Source organism: Physeter macrocephalus, chromosome 4 (assembly GCF_002837175.3).
Source record: "Physeter macrocephalus isolate SW-GA chromosome 4, ASM283717v5, whole genome shotgun sequence".
In the NCBI taxonomy this organism is placed as follows: domain Eukaryota; kingdom Metazoa; phylum Chordata; class Mammalia; order Artiodactyla; family Physeteridae; genus Physeter; species Physeter macrocephalus.
The window spans coordinates 95653214-95677902 of NC_041217.1; the positions used below are offsets into that span (position 1 = coordinate 95653214).

A 24689-nucleotide genomic window follows, 5' to 3' on the forward strand; every position below is an offset into this window, starting at 1 on the left:
CGCCTGCCGATGCAGGGGACGCGGGTTCGTGCCCCGGTCCGGGAAGATCCCACATGCCGCGGAGCGGCTGGGCCCGTGAGCCATGGCTGCTGAGCCTGCATGTCCGGAGCCTGTGCTCCGCAACAGGAGAGGCCACAACAGTGAGAGGCCCGTGTACCAAAAAAAAAAAAAAAAAAAGTGAGCTGCTGCGTTCGCTTAGAATAGTGCCTGGTACATAAGTGCTTCATTAATGTTATCTGTTATTATTAATGGTAAAATGTATTCCAAAATAGAAATTAAAGAATGAGATTAAAAAATGTGTATATAAATCAAAGTTAAAAGATTTTCTTCTCATACACCAATGGGCAGTTGTAATCACTGCCTGCTGTGGAGACCACTAATCTAGGTAGTCTTGTGCTAGCAGCTATGGCGATTAAAACATGTTCTTTTTAGTTGCGGTAAAAAAAAAAAAAAAAATTATTTAATGACATTGAATCTGTGATATACCTGATTTCTTAAAATGTTACTGTCAAGATTTAGTACATTCAAGTAGTTGTTTAACTGTGAGGATGTAGAATTACATGAGTTAAATTAAGAAAGAAACAAAATCATGCTGAAGGAAATACATAGGAGTGTTTTAAAAGATTGTGCCATGCTGACAAATAGAAAAATCACTTGATACTTTTAAAGCAAAATAGACAAAATAACTTGTTTCTTCACTTTTATTTTTGAAGACAGTAATCTCTAAGGATTCATTCATTCGGTATATATTTAATGAATGTCTGCTATGGCTAGACATTGTTCTAGTTGCAAGAGATATAACAATGAACAAGACAAAATACAGTTTGTGGTGAAACACCATTATGATGGTAAACTGTAGTATCTTTCAGACTAACCTGTTATGAAAGAGGAGATGTTATTTGATGTCAAAGAAAGTACTTGTGACAGAATCTCTTAAAAACTTTAGAATATCTGATTCTGATTCCTTTTGTGTGGCATAAATTCACAAAGTCAAACATGATCAGATTTCATCCTGGAGATTATGAAGTAGGTGAGGGATTTTCTGCAGTAAGAAAGGAACTGAGATCAGATGATTGATTAATTTTTGATAGTGTTTAGCCCACAGTGTGTATTCAGAGACAGATTTTATCTAGAGATAGCATTTCTCAGTTTGATTAACCATCTCATACCACAGATAGTTCTAAATTAATTTTTATTTCTTTTGTATTAACTATTTTACAAATAGATAGAAATATATGAGCATGGGAAGCTCCCAAATATTTAAGAGGATGTATTGTCTAAATGTATCTCCTGTGGTCCCTAGTCCCCTTTTCAGAGAAAAAATCTTGGGAGTTTTTTGTGATATATTCGAAAAATACTTAAAATATATACAAGGATATATGTATATGTCTGTATTTTGTATACATGAGTGTTGGTATAGATAAGCATAAATAGTACATGCCCACTGTTCTATACCTTGCTTTTTTGTTTAACAGTATTATCATGGTACAGGTCCATTTTCATGTATTAGAATGTAAGTTTTTGCTTGCTTGTTTGTTTTTAATAACAGAATTATTCCAGTATATGGATTTACTGTAATTTAATAGTGCTCTGTTAATGGATGATTAAGTTGTTTTCAATCTAGATAGTCATACATGTTTCAGCAGTTATCTTTATATATACTTCTTTGTGGCTTTGTACAAATAGATTTGTAGGATAAATTCTTTTTTTTTAAATTAATTTTTATTGGAGTATGGTTGCTTTACAATGCTGTGTTAGTTTCTGCTGTGCAGCAAAGTAAATCAGTTGTACGTATACATATATCCACTCGTTTTTTAGATTTCCTTCCCATTTAGGTCACTACAGAGCATTGAGCAGAGTACCCTGTGCTATACAGTAGGTTCTCATTAGTTATCTGTTTTATACATAATAGTACATATGTGTCAATCGCAATCTCCCAGTTCATCCCACCCTCTCTTCCCCACTTGGTAACCATAAGTTTGTCCTCTACATCTGTGGCTCTATTTCTGCTTTGCAAATAAGCTCATCTGTACCATTTTTCTAGATTCCACATATAAGGGATATTATACGGTATTTGTTTTTCTCTTTCTGACTTACTTCACTCTGTATGACACTCTCTACGTCAGTCCATGTCTCTGCAAATGGCACAATTTCGTTCCTTTTTATGGCTAACTAATATTCCATTGTATATGTGTACCACATCTTTATCCATTCTTCTGTCAGTGGACAGTTAGGTTGCTTCCATGTCCTGCCTATTGTAAATAGTACTGCAATGAACATTGGGGTGCATGTGTCTTGTTGAATTATGGTTTTCTCTGGGTATATACCCAGTAGTGGGATTCCTGGATCATATGGTAATTCTATTTTTACTTTTTTAAGGAACCTCTATACTGTTCTCCATAGTGGCTGTATCAATTTACATTCCCACCAACAGTGCAAGAGGGTTCCCTTTTCTCCACACCCTCTCCAGCATTTGTTGTTTGTAGATTTTCTGATGATGTGCATTCTAACTGGTGTGACGTGATGCCTCATTTTAGTTTTGATTTGCATTTCTCTAATAATTAGTGATGTTGAGCATCTTTTCAAGTGTTTGTTGGCCATCTGTATGCTTTCTTTGGAGAAATGTCTATTTAGGTCTTCTGCCCATTTTTTGATTGGGTTGTTTCATTTTTTGATATTGAGCTGCATGAGCTGTTTGTGTATTTTGGAAATTAGTCCCTTGTCAGTTGCTTTGTTTGCAAATATTTTCTCCCATTCTGTGGGTTGTCTTTTCATTTTGTTTATGTCTTCCTTTGCTGTGCAAAAGCTTGTAAGTTTCATTAGGTCCCATTTGTTTATTTTTGCTTTTATTTCTATTGCCTTGGAAGACTGACCTAAGAAAATTTCTGTAGTTTACTGATTTGTTTATTTTTACTTTTATTTTCATTACTCTAGGTGGTGAATCAAAAAAGATCTTGCTGTGATTGATGTCAAGGGGTGTTCTACCTATATTTTCCTCTAAGAGTTTTGTAGTATCCAGTCTTACATTTAGGTCCTTAATCCATTTTGAGTTTAATTTTGTGTGTTGTGTTAGGGAGTGTTCTAATTTCATTCTTCTACAAGTAGCTGTCCAGTTTTCCCAGCACCATTTATTGAAGAGATTCTCTTTTCTCCATTATATATTCTTGCCTACTTTGTCATAGGTTAGGTGGCCCTAGGTGCATGGGTTTATCTCTGTTCCATGGATCTATATTTCTGTTTTTGGGCCAATACTATACTGTTTGATGACTGTAGCTTCATAGTATAGTCTGAAGTCAGGGAGCCTGATTCCTCCAGCTCTGTTCTTCTTTCTCAATTTGCTTTGGCTGTTTGGGGTCTTTTGTATTTCTATACAAATTGTAAAATTTTTTGTTCTAGTTCTGTGAACAATGCCCTTGGTAATTTGATAGAGATTGCATTGAGTCTGTAGGTTGCTGTGGGTAGTATAGTCATTTTCACAATATTGATTCTTCCAATCCAAGAACGTTATATCTCTCCATCTGTTTGTCTCATCTTTGATTTCTTTCATCAGTATCTTATAGTTTTCTGAGTATAGGTCTTTGGCTCCTTATAGGTTTATTCCTACATGTTTTATTCTTTTTGATGTGATGGTAGTTGGGATTATTTCCTTAATCTCTCTTTCTGATCTTTCGTTGTTAGTGTATAAGAATGCAAGAGATTTCTGTGCATTAATTTTGTATCCTGCTACTTTACCAAATTCATTGATTAGCTCTAGTAGTTTTCTGGTAGCATCTTTAGGATTTTCTATGTATAGTATCATGTCATCTGCAAACAGTGACAGTTTTACTTCTTGTTTTCCAATATGGATTCCTTTTATTCCTTTTTCTTCTCTGATTGCTGTGGCTAAAACTTCCAAAACTATGTTGAATAATAGTGGTGAGAGTGGACATCCTTGTCTTGTTCCTGATCTTAGAGGAGATGCTTTCAATTTTTCACCATTGAGAATGATATTTGCTATAGGTTTGTTGTATATGGCCTTTATTATGTTGAGGTAGGTTCCCTCTAAGCCTGCTTTCTGGGGAGTTTTTATCATAAGTGGGTGTTGAATTTTGTCAAAAGCTTTTTCTGCATCTATTGAGATGATCATATGGTTTTTATTCTTCAATTTGTTAATATGTATATCACATTGATTTGTGTATATTGAAGAATCCTTGCATCCCTGGTATAAATCCCACTTGATCATGGTGTATGATCCTTTTAATGTGTTGTTGGATTCAGTTTGCTAGTATTTTGTAGAGGATTTTTGTGTCTATGTTCATCAGTGATATTGGCCTGTAATTTTTTTCTGTGATGTCTTTGTCTGGTTTTGGTATCAGGGTGATGGTGGCCTCGTAGAATGAATTTGGGAGTGTTCCTCCGCAATTTTTTGGAAGAGTTTTAGAAGGGTAGGTGTTAACTCTTCTCTAAATGTTTGATAGAATTCACCTGTGAAGCCATCTGGCCGTGGACGTTGTTTGTTGGAAGATTTTTAATCACAGTTTCAATTTCACTACTTGTGATTGGTCTGTTCATATTTTCTATTTCTTCCTGTTTCAGACTTGGAAGGTTGTATCTTTCTAAGAATTTGTCCATTTCTTCTAGGTTGTCCATTTTATTGGCGTGTAGTTGCTTGTAGTAATCTTTTATGAACCTTTGTATTTCTGTGGTGTCCATTGCAACTTCTCCCTTTTCATTTCTAATTTTATTGATTTGGATCCTCTCTCTTTTTTTTTTGATGAGTCTGGCTAAAGGTTTATCAATTTTGTTTATCTTCTCAAAGAACCAGCTTTTAGTTTCATTGATCTTTGCTATTGTTTTCTTCGTCTCTATTTCATTTATTTCTACTCTGATCTTTATGATTTCTCTCCTCTGCTAACTTTGGGTTTTGTTTGTTCTTCTCTAGTCGCTTTAGGTGTAAGGATAGGTTGTTTATTTGAGATTTTTCTTGTTTCTTGAAGTAGGATTATATTGCTATAAACTTCCCTCTTAGAACTGCTCTTGCTGCGTCCCATAGGTTTTGGATTGTCATGTTTTCATTGTCATTTGTCTCTAGGTATTTTTTGATTTCCTCTTTGATTTCTTCAGTGATCCATTGATTATTTAGTAACATATTGTTTAGCTTCCATGTGTTTGTGCTTTTTACACTTTTTTTCCCTATAATTGATTTCTAATTTCATAATGTTGTGGTCGGAAAACATGCTTGATATGATTTCAATTTTCTTAAATTTACCGAGGCTTGATTTGTGACCCAAGATGTGATCTATCCTGAAGAATGTTCCATGTGCACGTGAGAAGAAAGTGTATTCTGCTGCTTTCAGATGGAATGTCCTGTAAATATCCATTAAGTCTGTCTGTTGTAATGTGTCATTTAAGGCTTGTGTTTCCTTATATTAATTTTCCGTCTGGATGAGCTATCTATTGGTGTAAGTGTGGTGTTAATGTCCCCCACTGTTATTGTGTTACTGTTGATTTCCCCATTTATGGCTGTTAGCATTTGCGTAATGTATTGAGGTGTACCTATGTTGGGTGCATATGTATTTATTGTAGGACAAATTCTTAAAAGTAACTGGGTCAGAGGTATTTTGCCTATCTAGTGACTGATGTTAATCAGCATTTCTCTGATTATTAAGTGAGGAACATCTTTTTATGTATCTATGGATTATGTTTCCTCTTCTGTATAATTTCTCTTCATTTCCTTTATTCATTTTCTGTTTGGGATGTTTAACCCCTGTAAGATGACATCATAAGTGTTCTTTATATATTCTGAACATTCACTGGTCTGCTGTTGGTGTTATATGTTAACTGTTATTATTTCCCAATTTTGGGATTATCTTTTCACTCTTTTTAAGGTGCCTTTTTAAAAAATTTAAAACTTTATTATAGTTCATACATGCAATCTTCCCATGCTTAAGTCTACAGTTCAGTAATTTCAGTCAGTTTACAGAGTTGTGAAACCATCATGACAGTCTAGTTTTGAGCATTTACATTTCCCCAAAATGTTCCTTAGTGCTTTTTTGCAGTTAATCCACACTTGCCCCCAGCCCTAGGCAACTACTGATATGCTTTCTGTCTCTGTAAATTTGCCTTTCTGCATTTCAGATGAATAGAGTCATTCATTATGTCTGCTTTCACTCAGCATGACGTTTTTGAGCTTTATCCAGGTGGTAGTGTGTATCAGTAGTTCATTCTTTTAATTGCCCAGTACTATTTCCTTGTATGGGTATACCACAACTTGCTTATCCACACATTCATCAATTGATGAACATTCGGGTCATTTTCAGCTTTTGGATATTACAAATAAAGCTATGAACATTTGTGTACAAGTCTTTGTATTTCTCTGGGGTGAGTACCTAGGAATGGATTGGCTGACGATATATATTTGATTTTTTAAGAACCTACCACACTTTTCCAAAGTGGTTGTGCCATTTACCACCAGCAGTTTGAGAGTTCAAGTTCTGTATCCTTATCAACACTTGATATGGTCAGTTGTTTAATTTCAGGCATTCTAGTAGCTGTGTAGAAGTATCTTGTGATTTTAGCATGCATTTCCCTGAAAGCTAATGAAGTTGAGAGCAGTTTTTTATGTGTGTGTTTGATATCAGTATATCTGCTTTGGTGAAATATCTATTTGAATCTTTTGCCTGTTTTAAAGTTAGGTTGTTTCTCTTGAGTTATGAGGTCTTTAAATATTCTGGATACAAGTCCTTTATCAGATAAATGTTTGCAAATATTTGTTCCAGTCTGTGGCTTCTCTTTTATTTTGTCTTTTGAAGAACAAAAAGGTTTTAATTTGATGAAGTCATTTATCAAATTTTTTTCTTTAGTTGATCATGCTTTTGGAGTCGTATCTAAGAACTCTGTGCAACCACAGGTGGAAAATAAGATCTTTGATCTATTGTGAGTTACTTTTTATGTATAGTATGAGTTTTATGTATGGAATGAGGTAAGGGTCTTGGGTTTTTTTGTTTTGTTTTGGCATGTGGATATCCAGTTCTCTCAGTAACAGTTGTTAAAGACTGTTGATTTAGGCAAATCATTTGACCATAAATGTAAGAATTTCTGGACTCTTAATTCTGTTTCATTGATTGTCCTTGTGCCAATATGACACTGTCATGATTACTGTCACTTAATAATATTAAGTTTTGAAATTGAGTGGTATAAATCCACCAACTCTCTTCTTTTTCGAACTTGTTTTATTCTTTTAGATACTTTATATTTCCATATAAATGTTTGGATTCCTCTTGTCAACTTCTACAAAATAGCCTGCTTGAATTTTGATAGGGTATATAGAATTTATAGATCAATTTTGGAAGAAATGTCATTTTGACAATATTTTGTTTTTAAATCCATGAATGTTAATATGCCTCTCCATTTATTTAAGTATCCTTTAATTTCTCTCATCAGTGTTCTGCAGTTTTCAATGTCAAATTCTGTATTTCTTTTATTAAATTTATTCCTAAGTATTTTACTCATTTGATGCTATTGTGAATGTAATTGTTTTATTAATTACTATCAGAATATTCATTGATGCTGTATACAAATGTAATTGATTTTTGTATATTGACCTTGTATCCTGAAAACTTGCTATACTCATTTGTTAAACTCATTACTGGTGGCTTTTTAATGCATTGAAATGATTGTGTGATTTTTCTCTCATCAGTTAATAGATGTATTATGTTGATTTTCAAATATTGTATAAGCCTTGCATTTTTGGGATAAACTTTACTGATCTAAATGTTAGTCAAATTCAGTTGGTTGATTTTGTTCAGTTCTTCTATATCCTTGTTGACTTCGTATTAGTTACTGAGAGAGGAGTATCTCCAGTATTGGATATCTCTAATTATTATTATGGGTGTTTCCATTTCTATCAGTTTTCCATTTAATTCTATCATTTTTTGCCTCATGTATTTTGAAGCTCTTTTGTTCGGTGCATATACCTTTATAATTGTTATGTCCTCTTGGTTGCTTGCCCCTTTCATCATTATGTAATTTCCTCTTTCATTTTTGGTAATTTTTCATGCTCTGAAGTCTACTTTGTTCGATATGAATATAGCTACTCAGGTTTTCTTTCGAGTGGTGTTTCCATGGAGTATCTTTTTCCAACCTTTTTCTTTAAACTTGTGTATATCCTATTTAAAATGGTTTTCAGTTAAAGGGCATATTTAGTTTGTTCCCTCTATTTTTCATTCCTTTGTTTCCCCTTTCTTGACTTCATTTTTGGATTATTTGCACATTTTTTAAATATTCCTTTTTAGTTCTTCTGGTGTGTTTTTTATTATATCTCTTTGTACACTTTTTTTTTTAGTGGTTGCTCCAGGCATCATAATAAACATAGTTAGCTTTTCACAGTATGTATAGAATTAATATTTTACCACTTCAAGTGGAATATAAATACCTTACTACTGTGTATAGTCCCTTTACCTTTACCCCTTTGTTTTGGTATGTCATATGTATTACAGCTGTACATTAGAAACTATCAGACAGTGCTGTAATTTTTGCTATTAACCAATATACATATGTATAAAACACTTGAGTGGAGAAGCATGGTCCATTATATTTATCCCTGTTTACCATTTCTGTTGCTCTTCCTTTATTCCTGGTATTCCATGTTTTCTGTGATATCACTTCCCTGAATAATAGAATAATATTTAGCTTTTGTTTTAGAGGAGGTTTTCTGGCAAAGAAGTTTCTTTGTTTTTCTTCATCTTGGAAACACGCTTCTTTCACCTTCATTTCTGAATGATATTTTCTCTGGACATAGAATTATGTATTTATAGTTTTTTTTTCCTTAAGCACTTAAAAAATATTCTACTTCCCTCAGACTTCCATGATTTCTGATGAGAAATCTGCAGTAAATTCCAACTGTTGTTCAACTATATATAATGCATCCTTTTTCTCAGGCTGCTTTCAAGATTTATTCTTTTCCTTTAGTTTTTAGGAGTCTGATGATGTGTCTAGGCATGAATTTATTTGTATCCTTTTTGGAATTTGCTAGGTTTCTTGAATCTCTAAGTTGATAACCTTTTACCAAATTTTGGAAGTGTTCAACCATTTTTTTTGTTGTTGTTGTTGTTTTTTGCGGTACGCGGGCCTCTCACTGTTATGGCCTCTCCCGTTGCGGAGCACAGGTTCCAGACGCGCAGTCTCAGCGGCCATGGCTTACGGGCCTAGCCGCTCAGCGGCATGTGGGATCTTCCTGGACCGGGGCACGAACCTGTGTCCCCTGCATCGGCAGGTGGACTCTCAACCACCGCGCCACCAGGGAAGCCCTCAACCATTATTTCTTAAAAATGTTTTCTGCCCTACACTCTTCCCCCGTCCTTCTGGGACTCAGGCAACATGAATGTTAGACCATGTATGTTTTCCCATAGGTCTGTGAGGCCCTCTTCTTCCTTTCTTTTTTCAGATATGATAATTTCTATTGATTAATATTACAGTTTAATGCTATAGAGTCCATCCAGTGAATTTTGTCAGTTCTTAAATTTCCATTTGTTTCTTTTTTACATGTTCTATTTTTTTTTACTGACTTTTTCTTTACATTTATTTCAAGAGTATTCACTTTTACTTCTTAGAACATGGTTATAATAGATACTTTTAACTGACTTTCTGATAATTCCATTATCTTTGCCATCTTGGAGTTGACGTCTGTTGGCTTGTTTTTTGCCTTGCAAATTACTTAGATTTTCCTGGTTCTTTGAGGAGTGATTTTGGATTCTGTCTGGATCCAGTATTGAATGTTATGAGACTCTAGATCTTGTTTAAATCCTAAGGAGAATGTGAATTTTAAAAAATTTTTTTAATTAAAAAATTTTTTTTTGTAGCAGATAGTTTTGTTAGGTTCAAATTGCAAATTCTGACTTACCGTTTGTAGGCTGTGGTTTCTGTGTCAGTTCAGTTCTTAAAGAGTTTGCCCATGTTATTTGGATCTGTCTGTGTGTGCACCATGTAGTGCCTGTTCTGTGAACTGGGTGGTGGTTTACTCCATAGTTCAGTTCTCAGAGCCTTTGGTATGGTGACTGTGGTCAGATCTTGCATGTCCAGCCTAGAATAGAACCCAGTAGTTCATATACAGCTTTTAACAGATGTCTTTCTTGAGTTCCTTTCTCTCTGTGATTTCCCCCCAGATTTCAGAATCCCCTGAGTCCTTCTTCCTGTAAACTGGCTAGAAATCATGGACCTAAATTCCCTTGGTCTAAGACACAGTTCCTGCAATTGTGTCTGTGTCTGGTGCCAAACATTGGGAGGACAGAGAAAGAAAAAACATAATGAGAATTTGTATCATGCTTGTGAGACCACAGCACCTCTGGTCAGAGGGTGTGATTCCCCTCTTTCAGAGTTTTAGGTGCCTGCACTGCTGTTATCATCATTACCCCTGTCGCTTCTGTTTCCACTGAATTGCCTGCGGGTTGGGGCAGAAGAGAACTGTTAAAGAAGGGGGTTTTTCCTCACTCTCTTTGACCCTTAGGAATTTGTTTTTTTCATTTCTCAGAGCAGAAAGAAGACTATACCTTGATATTAATATTGTACTCTGGCTTTCTTAGCATTTACATGATGTATCACTTTCTTTCCTTTTACTAATCTGTGTCTTTATATTTAAACTGGATTTCTTTTAGATATTCTATACCTGACTTATATTTTCATCCATTCTGACATTGTCTTTAACAATTTAAAATTTAATGTATATATTCATACGTTTTATCATCTTGCTGTTTATAGTCTATGTATCCCATCTGTTCTTTGTCCCTCTTTTCTACTTTAATCCTGACTTTTCAATTAATTGCTGATTTTATTTTGCATTCTATTTTGTCTACTTATTGGCTTTATTTTTTGTTTGCTCTAGAGTTTACAGTATACATCTTCACTTTATCATAATCTATCTTCAAAATTTTATACTACTTTCCATATAATGTAAGAACCTTACAATAATTCCATTTCCTCATTCCTGTCCTCCTAACTACTGTCAAAATTTTACTTCACATTTGTTATAAATCCCACTTTTTTTTCAAGCAATCAGATATCTTTTAAATAAATTAAACAGGGAGGAAAAAGTCCTTTTACCCATATACATACTATTTACACAACTCTATTCCTTTATGTAGATCTACATTTTCATCTGGTATCATTTTCCTTTCTCCTGTAATGAAGATTTCTTACAGTGCAGCTCTTTAGGATTTCTTATAGTGCATGTCTGTGGGAAATTCTTTCTGCTTCTGTCTCATAACATTTTAATTTTGACTTTATCTTCTCTGCATTTAGAATTCTAGGTTGACAAGTTTCTTTTTTCCTTTCAGCATTTTGAAGCCATCATTCCATAGTTGCCTGGATTGAACAGTTTCTGGCCTGGCCGTTATTTCTTCACTTTTTTTTTTTAACTGTTATTTATTTATTTATTTATTTATTTATTTATTTATTTATTTATCTATCTATCTATCTATCTATCTCTCTCTCTATTTATTTATTTATTTATTTCTCTGTTGGGTCTTTGTTGCTGTGCACGGGCTTTCTCTAGCTGTGGCGAGCGGGGGCTACTCTTCATTGCAGTGTGTGGGCTTCTCATTGCGGTGGCTTCTCTTGTTGTGGAGCATGGGCTCTAGGCGCATGGGATTCAGTAGTTGCAGCACGCAGGCTCAGTAGTTGTGGCTCACAGGCTCTAGAAGCAGTCTATCTATCTATCTATCTATCTCTCTCTCTATTTATTTATTTATTTATTTCTCTGTTGGGTCTTTGTTGCTGTGCACGGGCTTTCTCTAGCTGTGGCGAGCGGGGGCTACTCTTCATTGCAGTGTGTGGGCTTCTCATTGCGGTGGCTTCTCTTGTTGTGGAGCATGGGCTCTAGGCGCATGGGATTCAGTAGTTGCAGCACGCAGGCTCAGTAGTTGTGGCTCACAGGCTCTAGAAGCAGGCTCAGTAGTTGTGGCGCACAGGCTTCGTTGCTCCGCAGCATGTGGGATCTTCCTGGACCAGGGCTCAAACCCGTGTCCCCTGCATTGGCAGGTGGATTCTTAACCACTGCGCCACCAGGGAAGTCCCTCTTCACTTTTTTTGTTATCTCCTTTTAGTATTACAGTTACTCATGGTTGGTCGCATGATATTGTCCCATTGAGTCTGTTCATTTATTTGCTTCATTTTATATATGTTAGATTCTAATGCTTTCTTAAAGTTCACTAATCTTTTCTTCTGCATTGTTTAATTTGCTGTTAATTCTGTCCAGTGAGAACTTTTCATTTTAGATATTTAATTTATCATCTCTAGAAGTTCCATTTCATTCTTTTTTTTATATCTTCCATTTTTCTCATACTTTTAATTTCCATTACATCCTTGTTCATAGTTATAATTGTTTTAACGTACGCATCCTTATTCTATCATTTGTATCATCTCTGGATCTGTTTCTGTTGAGTGATTTTTCTTGGTATGACTCATGTTTTCCTACTTGTCATTTCTAACAATTTTTTTAAATATTTATTTTATTTATTTATTTTTGGCTGCTTCGGGTCTTAGTTGTGGCATGTGGGATCTTCGTTGCGGCGCGAGGGCTCTTTATTGCAGTGTGCGGGCTCTCTAGTTGAGGTGTGTGGGTTTAGTAGTTGTGGCACATGGGCTTAGTTGCCCCATGGCATGTGAGATCTTAGTTCCCCGACCAGGGATCAAACCCGCGTCCCCTGCATTGGAAGGCAGATTCTTGACCACTGGACCACCAGTGAAGTCCCTCTAATAATTTCTGATAGGATGTGGAATATTGTTAATGTTACATTGTTGATTATCTGGATTTTGTTATCTTCCTTTAAAGGGTGGCAGGTATTTAAGTTACTTGTGGATCCCCTGGTCCTTTTTGAGGTTTTTTGTTTTTCTCTTTTTTCCTTTAGCTTTACTAGGATGCATTTAAAGTAGCTTTTACTCAAGGGATAGTTCAGCCCTGTTACGAAGCTCCCCACAGAATGCCCTAAATGATTACCAAGGACTGTCCACTTTGTCTCCATGACATGTCTCCTTGGAAATTGTTCAGCTTGAAACTCCCGTTTTTATTTGCCCAGCATTGTGGAGTTTTACCCTATGCATGTTCCTAGTACTCAGCAAAAACTCAAGGGGATTCATCTGTAGATTTCTGGGGCTGGTTCTCTTTATAGCTCCCTTTCCTTCAGAATTCTGCCTTGCAGCCTCCAGGCACCTCATCCTCCCTGAACTGATTTTAATCTCCTCCATTTAGCAATTATGTTCTTTCTCCGTACCTATAGTCAGGAAGTGCCTCTAATTAGAAAGCTGGGTCAGTTGTAGGGATCACACTTTTCTTAAGAGATCACATTTCTGCACTACCTGTTGTTCAGTTTGGGGGACCATTCTTTTTGTTTATTTTGTCTGGTTTTCTAATTATTGGTGGCTGGAAACTGTATTATGTATTAATATCTTATACTCTAAGTTTTCTTCACTCTTGCATGTTTATTTTTCTATAAGGAATATGAAAATCAGCTTATCTCACTTTTAAAAAATCCTGTTTGTATTTAATGTGATCTGATATCTTTAGAATATTGAACCCTGATAGCCAAGGACAGCAGCATATACCTTTCTCATTTATAATTTTATCCTATTAAGCTAGTATCTCTCCCTATTTTATTATTATTATTTTAACCAAAAATATTTCTTATCTTCTCATGCCTTTTTCTTTTTTTCTTTCTTTTTTTTTTCTTTATGTGAGTCGTCATACCTTTTTTCTTTGATTTATTAGTATGGTGACTTACATTTATAGATTCCTAACATAGAACCCATTCCTGGTATGAAACCCCCTCAGTCATAGTCATTATTATTTTAAATAAACTACTACATCCTATATGCTTGATATTTTAGTTTGGACTTTTGTATAGATTCTTGGATTACTTTTGACTATTTCAGTATTCAAATTCCTAGCACTCATTTAGAATCCTTAAATATGACAGGCTTTAAGTTTGTGAAAAGGGAAGAATTCTCAGAATGCATGAGGTAAATGCATCATTGTGGTACTCGGTTACTTTTAGCATCAATAACATTTAAATGTATTAGTGTTCATGTTTTTGTTTCAAAATAATTTGTGCTGTTCATCTTGCTGATATGACAGGAACTTTTTTGTCAAGGAGAAATAGGATTTTTAAATTAAATCTTCTCAATAAAATGTGCTCTTGTTATAAAATATAGGTTGAACTTCTGTGGTCTATATTCATCAGAGAAAAAATTTAACCACCTGTCTCCATATAGAACTGTCTCAGTTCTCACTAATTCAGTTACATGTTTTCCCTCTTCACAGGTGCAGTTTAACTTGCAGTTTACAAAACCAAGTACATCACTAGGAGATGTTCAATCAGGAACAACTGTTAGTATGCCTTGCTCAACTGATAAGGAAAAGTAAGCTCTTGACATAAAATTTAATGTTTGTAATTTTGAAAGTCAGGGAGTTTTTATCAGTGTTTGAAAGCTATGATGACCACTTATTTATGTAACGTTTTAAGTTGCTGATCAGTGGGATTTGACTTAGTCCCTTTTGGCTATAAGAAAGAGGTTTCTCATATTTTTTTAAAACTGTAGGATAGACATATAGTAAAATTTAATTTTTTAAAAGGGATTTTCCTACATAACTGAAGAACACCCTTTCATATATTCTCAGACAAATAGAAATCTTTTAAATTCCTCAGAGTTGGCTGTTTTGCTTTTGTTTTCCTGTATGGTTGTCTGTCTCTAGAAGCTCTTTGTTTTTCTGAGTAATTGCTTCCAGTGTAAAGTAAACAGAAATCAGCTGGTTAAACTGTAAGAATTCTGGGGTAAATAAGAGTAAAAGGGTTTGTGAGGCTGCCCCCTAGCCAAGCTAACATAAATAAGCTTTAGTGCCAATTTGTGACTTCTGTTTTGCCTACTCAGAGATTCTTTGCCTATTTTTTTAGATCTTAAGCAGGTTTTATATACTGAAGTTTGCTCAATCAGTGAGTTGTAGCTAGAGTAAACAGCTTATAGATGCAAACTTGTCTCTGGGTAGTCTTTATGTTTGTAATACTGTTTTCTTATTGTTCCTTTATTTACTTAAAATGTAATCGCTTTAAGGCCTGTCTGCTGGCACTCATTATCATGAGCTATCACCATCCCCAATATATTGCAAACTAAAAAATTACTGTCATGGCTCAAAAAGGCTTCTTATTCCAGCTGTCTTCATTCATTGGCTCCTCTAAAATTAGTACCAAGATGAGTATTAAAATAGTTAATGTTTATGAGCCTCTGTTTTTTAAGAGAGAGAATTCTTTGAAGTCCTGAAATGTATGTGCTTGTTATATTTAAGCTCATATTTGTTAAAGTGGCAGAGCACCTAGAATTCATATTAATGGTAGAACACCATGATGTTTATATGTTTAACTCCATCATACACACTAAGAACAATTTTACTTACAGATCATATTTGTGGTACAAAATCAAACATAATCATGTGTCCATAAAATTGGGACTGTTAAGCTATTTTGAGATTTTTGTTTAGAATTGGTTTGTTGTCAGCTAGTAATAAGTGGCAAAGGTTAAAGAAAAAATTTAAAATTAGAAAAAACACCTATTCACCCAGTTAATTCTTTTCTGAAAATTGGGAAAAGACCATCATTTAATTTTAAAGATAAAATGTCATTGTTTTGCAAGAGCCCTGAACTTCTTCTTGCAAGTGTACTAATATAGAAATTGTTAATACTGGACAGATTTAGAAAGAAGGAATATCGTGGGTGAAAGAGGAAAAATACAACTACAGAAATATCCCTTCCTTTGTTTTTTCAAAATTTCATATTTGTATTCATCCGAGCAGAATTCATTATTGTACAATGTGTATTAATGTTTAATAATGACAACTTTGAAGCATTACAAAATTTTGAGAAGCTTTTGGTCAAAGGAAAAAGATAACTTACTCTTTACTGGGAAGAAGTATACTTTGGCTTATGAATAGATAAATTATTTGCTTAAGAACAAAGCTTTGTTTTGAACAAAGCTATAAATATAACTTATTGTATACATAGTATATGTATGTATATAGATTAAACATTCAAACTTTACTGAAGAGAAAGTAAGACTTTGTTAAAATAAGTAAATAATTACTATTTTCCTTTCAAGTGGTGAAAATTTAGGGCTGGAACCCAAATATCTGAAGAAAAGGGAAGACAGCATTCCTTTACGTGGGCTCAACCAAAATCTATTTAATAATCCAGGTGAGAAGACATTTCTGAAGTGGATTGTACACTGTGGTTTAATTAAATGTATTATATAAAGACTTACGTGAATGCAGATAATCTTTTTTTGTCCTCATTTGCAGACCATCAAAAAGACGGCACTTTAGGAGCATTACAGACATCTTCAAAACCGGTAGTGCTCCCTTCTACGTCTTCAGCGTATTTCCCTGGGCAGCTACCAAACAGTTAATCCTATTGTCATCTTTTACTTTTATTGAAATTTTAGAAATTCAGCGTGGTTTTAATATAGAAACAGCACAGATCAAATTCTGAATAAGCAAGTTTCAAAGTTTATTGAGCTACTGTATTAAGATTGTTTGGATCCTTTAAGTACTGCTGTCGTTTATGCAGTTTAGAGGGGCAAATTTGTACTAGGGAATGGGTGAAGATTCTTTTTAGTTTGGAACATGGTGTTTTGTAGAATAATAGCATGAATTTTATTAAACTAATCCTTAGAAATTCTCAGAAGTTCTAAGGAAAGAGTTGATCCTTGTAAGGGAATTCTAATCATATTCAATATCTCAATTAAAACCTGCTCAGATATATATACTAGTATGAAACCAAAGAATGCTATCAATTCATTTTATCATTTTCATTAGTACTATAAAAGTTTTAAATTTGCCACCTGAGAATTTTAAGGGAAAATAATGATCTCTTGAGATATATTATTTTTTTTGTGCGGTATGCGGGCCTCACTGTTGGGGCCTCTCCCGTTGCGGAGCACAGGCTCCGGACGCGCAGGCTCAGCGGCCATGGCTCACGGGCCCAGCCGCTCCGCGGCATGAGATCTTCCCGGACCGGGGCACGAACCCGTGTCCCCTGCATCGGCAGGTGGACTCTCAACCACTGCGCCACCAGGGAAGCCCGAGATATATTATTGATGATATTTACAGTAAAGGGAAAAGTCCTGAAATTACCTTAAATGAATAAATTCTTCATAGCAAGTAAATATTTTCCTTGAAACCTTTATCTTTTGAATAAGTCTGTTAATTTTGATAAATTTATTGTACAGAAAATCTTGGACGCTCTAATTACATGACCAGATTAGGTACAAAGTGCTTTTAGTCATTTGAGGTGCAGAGTTTATGGATTTAATGCTTCCTGGAAGTCTACAGTCATCCACTTTTTCTCCTTCATTTGGAGTTTTGTTTGTTATGCAGTTAAATCTGTATTAGTGGAATATTTGTTTTAAAAATTAGTACTTACACAAAATATTTACTGAGCATCATGAATATTCGTTTTGCTTATATCAAAATAGGTTCATTTTCATGTTTGCTTATTAGTAAAGTAGGCAAAATGAATAATGTTAGAAGTTACAACTTTCTTCTCTTCCCTATAATTAAAAGTTTTAAGTAAGAATTGTTCCTTGGGAAAAATGAGGTAATTTTTAAAAATTCACCCAGAATCACAGGGTTGCATTTTGTTTTCTTACTGACAACCATCCAGTAGAGTAGCATTCTCTTAAGAAAACTCGAAATCAATTTGTTAGCAGAGATTGCTAATGCTTATGTGATACTTAAAAAAAATATTTTCAATGACCTTATTACACAGATGAGGAAAAGAGACATTTCAGGATATTGATGACATACTAATGTTATTGGCTTCCATGGTAAGACAAAAAATATTTGCTAATTTTTTTATGAAGCCACAGTATTCTTTCCTTACGATACTTTTGAAACTACTGGCAACCACAAGCTGTCTTAAACAAGGGATCTTATCTAAAAAATTTAATAACCGTTATTAGGTAGTCACTTTTTATATATATATTTTTGTCATTTAGATATACTACATTAGTAAGAATACTCAGTTATAATAACTTGAAAGCACTAATAATCTGGAAAGAAACTTTCTGGCAATCTTGGAATCTTTCCTGTAAATAGTATGTAATATAAAACTTTGTGACAAGGGTTTGGATAGGATACATGACATAACAGGTAGCTCTTTTTTTAAAATATAGATATCCTTTTCCATATCCACGCATGGAAAATTGGGAGGACTCCCAAAAGATATAGAGATCATCATTTTGATATCAAACTTGCTAAAGACTTTTTGGTATTAAATGTATATACACAGACTTTCAAGTGTGCTATTTGCTCTACCTCTTAAACTTTTATTTGAAATTGTTTTGCTGTGTGCAGTTGTACATGTGTTAATAAATCAAAATATTGCATTTAATGTATTTCTTTCTGTGAACTGTGAGCTTTGTTAATAAAGTATTTTGGGAATCTGACATGAAAACAGTATGTAAAAACAGGACTGACCTACAACACCTGTGCTTAGAAAATTAAGTACTTACAGTTAATTTATGAACTAAGAAGTTTTCATTTCTTTGCTTGCTTTTGTCTTCCTACAACAGTATTTATTGAGGGAAATGAAATGGATTCAAAGGGAGAAGGTATAATGCTTTGATTTGTTAGTTACTGTAAAAATATAGTAACAAAGCCAAAACAGGCCTCATAAGGGAATCACAGATCAAGACTTTCTTTAAAAAAAATCATTAAAATATTTAATTTTATTAACAGAATATTTACATTTCTTTTAAGACCTTATTTAACCATAGTGAATGTTCCAAGTTTAAAAAGCATTAAGCAGTAACCACACATAAGATGAAAACAGTGTAAACTATACAATACTTTATGTACAATTTTTTACAAAGTAACACTTTTTTTAAATAATATAACTGGACACAAAAATATACACTTTAGAGAAATTCACATCAGTAATTGTATAAAGCTCTCTTCTAGGGTCCTGAAAATTTAGGACAAACATTAGCTCTGTAAATAAAGTGTTACTGTGACAGTCCTGAAAGGCCACTATATATATTTATCTACATATAGATATCACATTGACATTTTCAAGGCTACCAGCTTTACTATATAATTTTTAGATTATGTATTCAAGTGTTGAGGTTCTTATGATTATGCAAACATTAAAAGAATAGTGGTATAAGTAGCTGGGGAACAAATGCGAGCCAGCATTTAGATTTACAGGCTCCAAACACCCCAATTTAAATTCTAAATGGCTGATATTTTCTCATTTCAAAAACAGTAGTGAATAATGTTTAAAATAAAATTACTACAAACAAGCTTGAAACATGATTCAGATTTAGTATAGTTTTCTTAAGAGTTTTGTTTTTTAAATGCAAACAGTTCATTTACCATTTCTTTACTTTAGTGCATCTGCATTAAGGCTTTGAATTATTTGACCCAAGATTTTACAATATTAAAACCTGACAGGATTTTACAATGTTAAAATGAACAGTTCCACACTATACTACCTACTCTGTCTCACTGCGAGTCAGCATAAATAGAGTTAAAGCTCAACACCTGAAGGAAATGGTAGCAGAGACATTGCTAGTATCTAAGAAGTTACATATATAGTTTTTAATTTTAATTAAAGGATGTATAATAAAACAAAAAGCTTAGTGGCAAGAAACTGGTGCTAATAAACAAAAGGTTTCTTTTCAAAAGAAATTGTAACATCTTTGGAAAACTGTCCAGTTCTTTTCTTTAGTTCCCACGGAGTTCATGCAGATACATTTCTTAAGACAATCTTAAAGTACACTGTAGATGGAAATGGAATGTACATCCAGAACTATAGGTGAAAACTAAGACCTGGGTGCTGATAGAAAAGTCTTCCTGATTTCGGCTGTCACACATTTGTGTCCTGGAGTAAAGGTTCTTTGGCCTCTCCTGGCACTTGTGCACTATGAGGATGGCTGTGACTGCCACAGTGCTTTCTCCAACTGCTGGACCTTAAGCTTAAATTGGTATGTTCTGGAATAAACAAGGCAACAAGCAGAGCCAGCAGTACTGAACAGGCTCCAAAGAGGAAGGGGGGGCCAGGGATGATGGAATTCTGAGGAAGAAAAAGAGAATTAGGATTTTTGCAAAGACTCCTTTGTTCATAACAAGAAACGGCTTATCTTTTAGTAGTAACTGATTGCTGTGAATTATAAGCGAATGACTCCTCTCTTTCTTCATTAAAGCCACAGTTAGAAAAAACATTCCCTTTTCAAGGGGAAAAGAAACACTATCACACTCTCAACGTAAAATTCTGGGGAGATAACAGCTGACCCAAGAAACAGCCAAAAGATTTTTTTAAAAATACATGCAAAAATATATTGTCATTTATTGTATAAAATCTGAACACATTCTATGAACCTTCACTTAATTTGTTAGTTCAAGAGGAAAACAGGGAGATCTCACAAGTAAAATCAAGTAGCATATAATATTAGCTACAGTAGCAGAATCAATTACCATTTTCTTTGTTAAAAAGGTAACTATATTCTCTACTGACTGAAAGTAAGGAAAACACAGATAATGTCATTACCATGAGAAGAATCAAACAGACCTGTGTTTTAGCCCCAAATCACATTCATTCTTAGCAAAAACTTGCACTGCCAGTTTTACCTGTGTAGAGCCCACAGACAAACATTCTTTTTTATTTAAAAGTAGTCTTTAACTGGTTAGAAGATTAGTGTAGAACTCTGCTAAATACAAGGAAACTAGTGAGTTGTTTGTACTGGCTAAAATAATGTGTTTCGCTGTTAATGTTTTCAGTTGTAAGGAGGGGAGTATAGTGAGCAAGTGAACAAAGATGTTTACCAGCACCTAACTGACTCTTCTACAGAAGGCAGACCTGATACAGGGAACCTCTAACATTCCAGAAGCCTCAGATGAAAGACAAACAGTAGTATAGACAAATGGCTGTTACCTATGCCACTAGGTATACTAAGACAAACTAGAATACATAAATAATTTTTTTAATTTTCCAGGGAAGAAAAGCACACACAGCCAATTTTATAAAGAAGTATGTATATAGGAGGACATAGTCCCTTAGGCTTTGGTTTTAAGTGTTTTTATTTAAGAATGTCAAATAAAAGCTTTAGTGACCAAAAAACATCACCTTTCAATCCAGCCAAATGAACTATATTTTTATAATTACCTGTTCAAAGTGGTGCTGTGGGCTTGTGTTTGTTCCCAAGTCTGTTCCTGTCATTGGCAGTTCTTTAAGTTCCACATGGAATATGTAGAAAATGAATCCATAAAGGGCTGGTCCCAGACCATTGCATAATCCTCTAATTCCTGTTATCATCCCTTGAACGACACCTGAATTGTTTAAACAAGTTATTTAGTGTACCACTTACTTTTTCCATCCTAGAACCGATACAAACATGACAACACTTATTCTAAAGGCAAAACTTTTATCAGACACTAGCAACTTACTGCAGTGGCATCAAAATTACTTAAAAGCTATAAGCTCTACAAAGTACAGTGAGCTGTCTGATGCAAATGTAAGCTCAGGTCTAATGTAGAAACAACGGGGCAAAAGCACTTTATTTCCTTTAAAAAAAAAATCTCTTGGCTCAATATCAGCATGAGTTCATGAGCACAGCTGTTAAAAACTCTGTCCCCAAGCAGCTACTTATGACCCCAAATATAGCCCCTTTTTATAGAGTTTGATTTTTGTTTACCTCTGGATCTTATCCCAAATTTAACATGCAACTTGATTTGGCCACAGGCCTTTCCTTATTTATAAGTAAGTGACCTCTGCCACTCTTGTAATGCCCGTTTTTCCTTTTGACATAAACAGGCTTTTCAAATTATTCCTCACCTATTAGTATTTTAAGAATTAAGTGTTCCTGCCACAAAAGTGTAAGACAATAAAAATACATTTTCTGTGTGTCTTTAGGTGACAAACGTACAATGTTAATGAAAGGGTTATCTGCATATCCCTGAGATGTCTAGCACATCATAGCATATTGTTTATGTAATAAATAAATGGTTAGTGAATATAAGGTGACTAACCATCACTAAATTTTCTAGCAAAAGAACAGACAGGGCCACATATTCACAGTGAGAGACAAGGTTATCTACCTAAGGATAATACCCTAGAATCTGCTTTTCCTCTTTACAATGAAAGCAATTTATTATTTAAAAAAATTTTATTGCAGTATAATTGATTTACAATGTTGTCTTAGTTTCAGGTGTACAGCAAAGTGAATCAGTTATACATATATCCACTCTTTTTTAGAGTCTTTTCCCATTTGGGCCATTACAGAGTATTGAGTACAAGGAAAGCAATTTAAAATTCTCTATCCTGAAGATACGCTTATGTTTCAGAACTTAGGAAAGAGACAGAACAGAGGATTAGAATATTCTGTAATTTTAAATAATTATCATTGGGTCCTATCAACTCACCTTGTTGATCAGCATCAGCAGTTCGTGAGACAAGTGCACTGACAGCTGGAAAGGTAATGCTAGACATGGCTGCCACTGCCCCAGCAGCCCACATCATCCTGCAATCAAAAGCAGCAAAACAAAAATAGTATGTTATTATTATTCTCCATTGTACCTGTCAAAGTCAAAATACATACTTAAAATCAAGTAAGAGAAATGGCTGTGGTACAGGAAAAAGGAGAACTATACTTGCTCTTCCTTCTTTCCTATGTGACTGGACAAGTCACTTAAAAGTCTAACCCTGTTTACTCTTCTAGAAAGCAGAAAATTAACCGCTTATTCACAAGAATGCTGTGGGTTTCAATGTAGAATTGGGATATCACATATCACATCCAAACTGTAAAGTGTGTTGGGTATTATTTCTGCAGGACTTGGGCGGGTGGAGAGAGAATGTTGAGAAACATCATTAAATGCTTCCAAATGTTCGCTAGTAGAACGGCAAGGTTCCCAGAGATCTGTGATTCAGTGTGAAGAAATCACTAATTTGATCTAAATGTGCTACTGGCTTGATGTTTAAAAGAAAAGTTTTCGATAAATTGTGAGCACCTCTTTTGCAAGGCTAGACTGAAAAATAAAACATCCATCAAAACACACTCTTAGTGCTTACTCATATCCAAGTCCAAACAGAGATGATGTGTTCAGTTGAATGAAACACTACTGCACACTGTGGAGTTCAGTTCTGTAATACCTGAGCACAGAGGTGTGCATGCGCAACCTGACAGCAGCACTATTACCATCACCTCCCTACAGGAAACCAGACTGGCAAGAAAAGCAGAGAGCTTTCCCAGCATAAAGCTGGAACCAAAACAACTGGACTTCTGGTTTGCCATCAGTAATGATCACTGGTGTTACTCAACTATTTTTTCCTAACCTTGCTGCTTTGGGATTACATGTGTTTTTCTGACAAACTAAACTGGATTAAATAAATGCTCATTAGAGATTGAAAAACTCCATCTCATTCAAAAACCCAACCTGTTGCCTAGATACAAAATGTCACTCCGCTATCCTCAAGCCACTATAGAATATACAAATACACAAGTGAGAAACCTGTGTTATATACACTTTGAGAGAAAAAAGCATACTAAGAGACAGATTAAAGTCTAAGCCTTAATTGAGAAACAAATTAAGAAATATAAAAGTTTTGTCAGTTACACCTCAATAAAGCTGAAAAAAACAAAAACACGGCAAACACCAAAATTAAGAAAATTAAAATATTTGTACCTACCAAGGTTCTGAACCGAAGCCATACCATGCCAGCTGTAATATTTGAAATCCCAGACCCAATAAAATGGTGTTCTTATTTCCAATTGACCTCATAAGTAAACTCAAGACTATGGTCTAGAAAATATGAAAAATCAAAGTGGCTTATTAGAATAGAATAAGCTTTTTAATACTGAAAAGAAAAAAAGCTATTTGGTGACCTATTTCAATCTATAATATAAAAGGACTATTACCACTTTTCTACATTTTGGCTTTTCAGCAACAATTGCCCTGTATATATCTGAGACCATTACTCCAGGTCATATAAGCAGATGAAAGGTGCCTCTGCTGACAGATCCAGATTCAGGGGAAAAGTCAGAAAACTGAAAATAGAAAAGGTGAACTTCGTGTTCAGTACATTTCTACTGAGGACCACTTAAAATCAGAAATTGTAGGGTTGAAAGGTTCTAACTCATGGTTTAGAGATCCCTGTTATGTAATAGCTTAAAAAGAGTTTTTACAGGTCCAAGTTAATCCAAAACGCTTATTCTCCTGACTAAATAAAGCTGAAACAGTACAATTACTCATATATCCTTCACCTAAATTAACCTAGTGCTGAAACCATGATGCTTTTATGAACAGTAGATCAGTTTAACAAGTATGACTTGGGAGTCATGTAGGCTAGTAACTAAGAACACAGCCTTGGGAAAAACAGCCTTAATCATCATTTTGGCTCTAACCATGTGACCCTGGGCAAGTCACTTCACTCGGAAACTCAGTTTGGTCTCTTAAAAGACTGTGATAATAGTACCTACTTCAAAACTGTGTCATGTGAGTTAGATGAAATGATATACTTAGCATTGTGCCTGGCACATTTAATAAACAACATTATGAATTGGGTTTTCTTGCTTTTCTCTCAAAGTTAATAAAAATTCAGCAATCATTTGGGGACATTAGTATTAAACATATCCCTTAAGATAGCTATTAAGTCCATAGAGGAAGAAGTGAAAATAAT

General features: G+C 34.5%; 2 protein-coding genes across 3 annotated transcripts in view; one reads left to right on the top strand and one right to left on the bottom strand.

Moving 5' to 3' along the window:
- SASS6 (SAS-6 centriolar assembly protein) overlaps positions 1 to 18238 on the top strand; it is a 66697-nt gene extending 48459 nt beyond the window's left edge. Inside the window, exons 15-17 of one of the 2 annotated variants that reach the window (XM_055084419.1) lie at positions 14291 to 14388; positions 16117 to 16211; positions 16289 to 18238. In XM_055084419.1, coding sequence (XP_054940394.1) covers positions 14291 to 14388; positions 16117 to 16211; positions 16289 to 16422 — 327 coding nt within the window. In that variant the 3' untranslated portion in view covers positions 16423 to 18238. The remainder of the gene's footprint in view (positions 1 to 14290; positions 14389 to 16116; positions 16212 to 16288) is intronic. The other variant, XM_055084420.1, reaches the window with a different exon arrangement.
- Positions 18239 to 18843: 605 nt separating this feature from the next.
- Positions 18844 to 24689, bottom strand: part of MFSD14A (major facilitator superfamily domain containing 14A) — a 38105-nt gene continuing 32259 nt past the window's right edge. Inside the window, exons 9-12 of the mRNA XM_007115893.3 lie at positions 23700 to 23812; positions 22436 to 22533; positions 21180 to 21343; positions 18844 to 20090 (exon numbers count right to left, since the gene is read on the bottom strand). Coding sequence (XP_007115955.1) covers positions 19884 to 20090; positions 21180 to 21343; positions 22436 to 22533; positions 23700 to 23812 — 582 coding nt within the window. The 3' untranslated portion in view covers positions 18844 to 19883. The remainder of the gene's footprint in view (positions 20091 to 21179; positions 21344 to 22435; positions 22534 to 23699; positions 23813 to 24689) is intronic.